At 36.3% G+C, this 5935-nt stretch overlaps 1 protein-coding gene across 1 annotated transcript; it reads left to right on the forward strand.

Annotated features, from left to right (window-relative positions):
- The first annotated feature begins 3949 nt into the window (after positions 1-3949).
- LOC144628459 (melanocyte-stimulating hormone receptor-like) lies at positions 3950-4864 on the forward strand. The gene has a single exon (XM_078486554.1). It carries the CDS (start codon positions 3950-3952, stop codon positions 4862-4864), a length of 915 nt encoding a protein of 304 aa, XP_078342680.1.
- Positions 4865-5935: the final 1071 nt, after the last annotated feature.

Raw genomic sequence — 5935 nt, forward strand, 5'->3', positions numbered from 1 at the left:
TTAGTTTAACGAGAATCATTTCATAGCTTAGGCCCCGCTGATACGAATACATTTTCGTGTCTTTCAATGTGTTTTTGCCTACGCTAATCTTTTCTTGAGAACCGATGTATTTCCAAAACGCTTCCAAATGGTGAAGACTTTTGAACACACAGCCTTGTCGTTCAAAGGCAATATCGCATGGACTTATAGCTTCACGATGTCAAAGATATCATTTCCTTTAACATGTATTAGTCAAACATTCTAAAGGGTGTGCATTATTTCATGTACGAAAATAAGGAAATATGTTCGGCAGCTTCTAAAATTTTATGTATATTATGAAATAAACGTAGAAACGTCAAAGAAAAGGCGGAACTTTACAATGATATTGTGTTCTCATAGTTGATTTTAAAGCAGCTGCCAGTTCAAAAGCATTAGGTCTTATTAATAGCAGGTACGTAATGCGTATATGTCTATTTATCTTTTATGGACATTTAACTTGTTTAATGAAAGAGCAGCATTGTATTGTTCTTGGAACAGTTTTTGTTCTTGTAAAACTGAGATGTTTTAATCTTCTAATCAATGATAGTTTTTTTTTTCTTTTAAGGCTTCGTTTAGTTTTTGGTGTAGTTTTAAACAAACAAACTAACAAATAAACGCCCCCCGATCATTCAATTAAGACTTGAGTTGCATGGGCAATTTGGATTAAAAACAGCCCTAGCAATGTTTCTATGACTATTTTTACTTCTATGGAACAAGATTTGACTGTCTCCAGAACAAATGCATTGCAGATACCCGAAACAAGGATGCTGGCCAAACTGTTTCACCACAATGTAAACAGTTATTCACGCTTCTCTGACGTTCGCATTTCTTTTTAACATTCAATGTGAAACTTGATATGTTCATGAAGCCAATTTCATCATACTATTATGGTAGCTGTAGTGCAGTAGCACTCTTTGATCTGCTCCAGTGCGGCAAACCAGTAAGCACCATCACAGCCAAACCTTAAAACATTGTTAAACTTAATTTATAGATTTAGGCAAGCCTAAAAGGGTTAGCTTCCCCTCAGTTTATTAAATTTTTACTGGAGTTTCAATTTTTTCATTTTTATAAATATGCGGTCAAAAGGTGCAAGACAAACATAAATATATCATAGCTAAAATAATCAGTTTATGTCTTACAACAAAAATAATAATCTCGAGGCAGAACAACTCATGGCCTAAAAATTAATGAAGAGTTTATTTATAAGAATATAGAGAATAGTTTTACGATCCTCTTATCGTTATGGTTTATATACAAAAGAGACGTCAATAAATTGCGTGGATAAGTATTTGTCTTAACATCGATGCACTCAAATGGGTTGCTCACGTACGCAAATTTAAAACTTATGTGTGGTGGTGGTGTTTTTTTTTTATTTCTTGCCGTGTGCACAGTTTAAACAAATTTCAATGTACACTAAATCATTTCTATACAGTGTAATTATTCAGTGTAATACTGAGCTTCACTTAAGCAAAAAAATTGCTTGAACTACTTTTAAAAAAATAGGAGTCAGTTTGTATTTGTGTTACTTGTGGAAGTTATATGCCTGCCGTGCACGCGTTTTTCGTCCAGAGATAAATATTAAATGAAATGAAAATAAGGAAGTATCAATTCTTGTTGTGTACTGATCTACCAAGTGGTTTTTAATTGGTTCAGTATCTACCTTAACAGACAGTGAAATAAAGATAGAAAATTAGACAGACCTTTGAGTGGCATTCTATTTTTTATTGATTTTATTAGAAATTGCTTTGCCTCTTTAGCCAATGATGTTTCCTTACAGCTTTAGTGCTTATCAAATTACTGATTGTTTTTTTGTTTTGTTTTTTGCTTTTTTAAACAATCTACTCTTCCAAAATTCAAAGACAATAATGAGGATAAAAAGGAAAATTATCAGCTGAGTTCAAAAAGTGTCCGATATATATGTCGGGGAGACTGGGGAGAATCGATAATTTATGTCGTAGAAGATATGTCTTGTTCAGGTCAAAAGTGCCTAGAAAGCAAAACAAAATCGTTTTCTGCCCTCAAAGGGTGCTTTGGTTTAATCTGATTAGCACATGACATTTCATAAGCCAATTCACATAAGAATATTACAATATTATTATCAATACACGCGGCCAAATTAAAAACCGCCCTATTGAAAACACGCGCTTTGCGGGCCGCAAATGACTCCTAGCGGGCCGTTAATGCATTAACGGCCCTGCAGCTGATTGGTTCTCGGTTCATCATCCGATTAATTTTAACCAATCAGCGTCGCTAACGCGGGAAAACCATTCAGGTGCGTACGCGTACAGCAAGCTTTGAAGTTAGTGCAGTCTCGAACAGTTTCTCGCGAAGCAATCGTGTTCGGAAAGAAAACTCAAAGTGTATTTGTTGAATTGGGACAAAATGCAACCAAAAAAGTCGGATTTAGAAGCAAATGCAAAGGCGAAGAGACAAAGAGAGCAACGTCTTGTTGTATTGCGAGAAACGAAACATCGTTCACTTGAATTGTGTATCTCCGCTCAAGCTAATTTAGCTAAAGCAGTTGCAGGAATTTTACGCCGAAGTTCAATCGGAAAATGTAAGTTTGTAAAGTATTATTATCCATGAATCAACCCATTGCTTAATTATTGTTTTCAGAGACACCGCAGCTAGCTCTTTTATACTACAACTACACAATAAGACATAGGCCTCAGTAGTTTCGTGTAAAATTTTCATTGCGACGAAGTACTTGTACTGTGTTATTGAAAATGTTAACTTCATTAAAATCAATGTGTTGGTTATCTGGATGTTATTTGGCCTTGTATATTGATAATAATGATAATAAAATGACTTTTTTCGGGAATATTATTTTTTTTGCTCCCTTGTAGTGCCATTTGTGGCCCTTGCACTTCGCGCTCGGGCCACAAATGACACTACGCGGGCGCAAGTAAACAATATTCCCTCAAAAAGCCATTTTATTCCCTTATAAACGCTTTTGCTGCTTGCCAAAAAGAACCACCTTTTAGCGAGTCCAACATCGCACTTAGTAAAATCATCAAAAAAAAAAAAAAAAACATTCATTTCATGGGCACTTTAACCATGCGTAGTTCAATTTACAGTAAAGCAGTTTCTTGTCGTTTTCATTTTCTTTGAAAATTCAATTTGATATACGTGCAATGAACATTGATGCTTACTCCAAATTAGCTAAAACAGTTTTTGTTTTTTCCTTTTTTTTTTTGATTTGCAGTCAGTTGTCGTTTGCTTTAAAGTAATTGTCCCTTATTCAAACTGACGTACACATACGTCTTACTTTAATAGGTAACATGATAATTTCAACAGAAGCTATCTCCGATTATTAGAACCAGCTTATTTACGGCCTGTGTTTGCACTTATCTTTAAATGTTGCTTTTGTTTGATAAATGTCAAGATGGAATTATGAAGGATTTTTATTTTTGTTTGAACTATCGTTTTAAAAGACAATATGTTTAGCACGTACCTACCTCGCAGGGCGGTCAACAGTGTTAAATAATTATCTCCGCCTCTTTTAGTTGACAAACGTTTCCATGTCCATTTTCACGCTCCCTTACTTCAGGTAAACATGAAGACATCTGGCTTGACAATGGACAGTTTTGGCTCGCATTCAAGTTTAAATTTGTATTTTCTAAAAGCCGTAATATTGCAATTTGTACTTTCTGCTACGTAGTCAAACCTTTTTTTAAGGTTAAAAAGCACCGAAAGTTTCCTTGAGTGGTTAAATTAACAATTTACGGACTTAATTTCCCTAAAAGCCTCTGCAAAGCCAGTAGGAACGTCATTGCTTGTTTTCGTAAATGCGTCATTTTATTTACATGCCCATTTTCTCTACTGAGGTACTTATAAAGCAAGCAAATTGACCACCAAACTCACAGTCGGTGACCAACCATTCTCATCGATACGACGTTTCCAATTGACGAACAAAACCTGTACGAGGACTATGGACACGGATGAGATACGAGATCTGCTTTGCACGGGCCATTTAATATCTGGAAAGTACATGATGTTGTTTTCCACGATACAACTTTTCCTCTCTACTGCTACAATTCTGGAGAATGCGTTTATCCTAGCTGCGTTGCGCAAGGAGACTTCTCTTCATAAACCATCGAAACTGCTGTACAGCTGCCTCGCAATCACTGATCTTCTTGTTGGTCTTATCGTAGGGCCAGCCGCTGCTGTTCATTTTATGAACTGGACAATCGATTCATTCCAATCGATAGTCCTTTGTATATACTCTGCTGCCATCGGTTCAGCCAGTTTTACAATTTTGACTTCTGTGTCATTGCTAACGCTGACAGCAATAAGTGTGGACAGACTTCTCGCTCTGTTGTTGAGGCTGAGATACAGAAGAGTAGTCACTTTGAGGCGAATCCGGACACTTGTTGTCTGTGCATGGATTCCCAGTATTGCTTATGCAATAATGTTGTTTTGGGACTATAGTATCGCGAAAATGTATGGGTACACTTTACAATCACTTTGCCTTTTGGTCTCCGCTTCTTGTCACTCGAAAATCTTCCTGACACTCCACCGCCATAAAACTGAAGTACAAGTCCATGTTCACCAAAGACAACCAAATGAACGTGTACCACTGAACATAAGGCGATACAGGAAAACCGTATGCACTGGAATATGGATCCTGATGACATTAGTGGTTTGTTATCTACCACATATTATAGTTACAGCCATATTCACTAGCAATGGGCCCTTTCCACTTCTTCCAGCCCTTTGGGGAATATCAGGAGCTCTTGTATTCTTAAATTCGTCTTTAAACCCGCTTTTTTATTGCTGGAGGATCCGAGAAGTGAGGCAAGCAGTAAAGATGACAATAAGGCAGGTGTTGTGTCTGTCGGATTAATTAGTTTAACGAGAATCATTTCACACTTAGGCCCCGCTGATACGAATACATTTTCGTGTCCTTCAATGTTTTTTTTGCCTACGCTAATCTTTTCTTGGGAACCGATGTATTTCCAAAACGCTTCCAAATGGTGAAGACTTTTGAACACACAGCCTTGTCGTTCAAAGGCAATATCGCATGGACTTATAGCTTCACGATGTCAAAGATATCATTTCCTTTAACATGTATTAGTCAAATATTCCAAAGGGGTGTGCATTATTTCATGTACGAAAATAAGGAAATAGGTTCGGCAGCTTCTAAAATCTTATGTATATTATGACATAAACGTAGAAACGTCAAAGAAAAGGCGGAACTTTACAATGATATTGTGTTCTCATAGTTGACTTTAAAGCAGCTGCCAGTTCAAAATCATTAGGTCTTATAAATAGCAGGTACGTAATGCGTATATGTCTTTTATGGACATTTAACTTGTTTAATGAAAGAGCAGCATTTTATTGTTCTTGGAACAGTTTTTGTTCTTGTAAAACTGAGATGTTTTAATCTTCTAATCACTGATAGTTTTTTTTTTTCTTTTAAGGCTTCGTTTAGTTTTTGGTGTAGTTTTAAACAAACAAACCAACAAATAAACGCCCCCCCGATTATTCAATTAAGACTTGAGTTGCATGGGCAATTTGGATTGAAAATAGCCCTAGCAATGTTTCTATGGCTATTTCTACTTCTATGGAACAAGATTCGACTGTCTCCAGAACAAATGCATTGCAGATACCCGAAACAAGGATTCTGGCCAAACTGTTTCACCGCAATGTAAACAGTTATTCACGCTTCTCTGACGTTCGCATTTCTTTTTAACATTCAATATGAAACTCGATATGTTCATGAAGCCAATTTCATCATAATATTATGGTAGCTGTAAAACTAAGAGCGTTCGCATAATGCGGTAAAAAAGAAACGTCTACTGTTGCATTAAGATCAACAAAATTTGAAAAAGGGGTTTGCTGTTTTTTTAGTGTAGACGATAGTAAAGAGAGGGTGCTAATGGGGTTAACAGTTAACTGACATTTGGCCAAAAAA

Source organism: Oculina patagonica, chromosome 10, assembly GCF_052425735.1.
Source record: "Oculina patagonica isolate OP01 chromosome 10, crgOcupat, whole genome shotgun sequence".
Lineage (NCBI taxonomy): Eukaryota > Metazoa > Cnidaria > Anthozoa > Scleractinia > Oculinidae > Oculina > Oculina patagonica.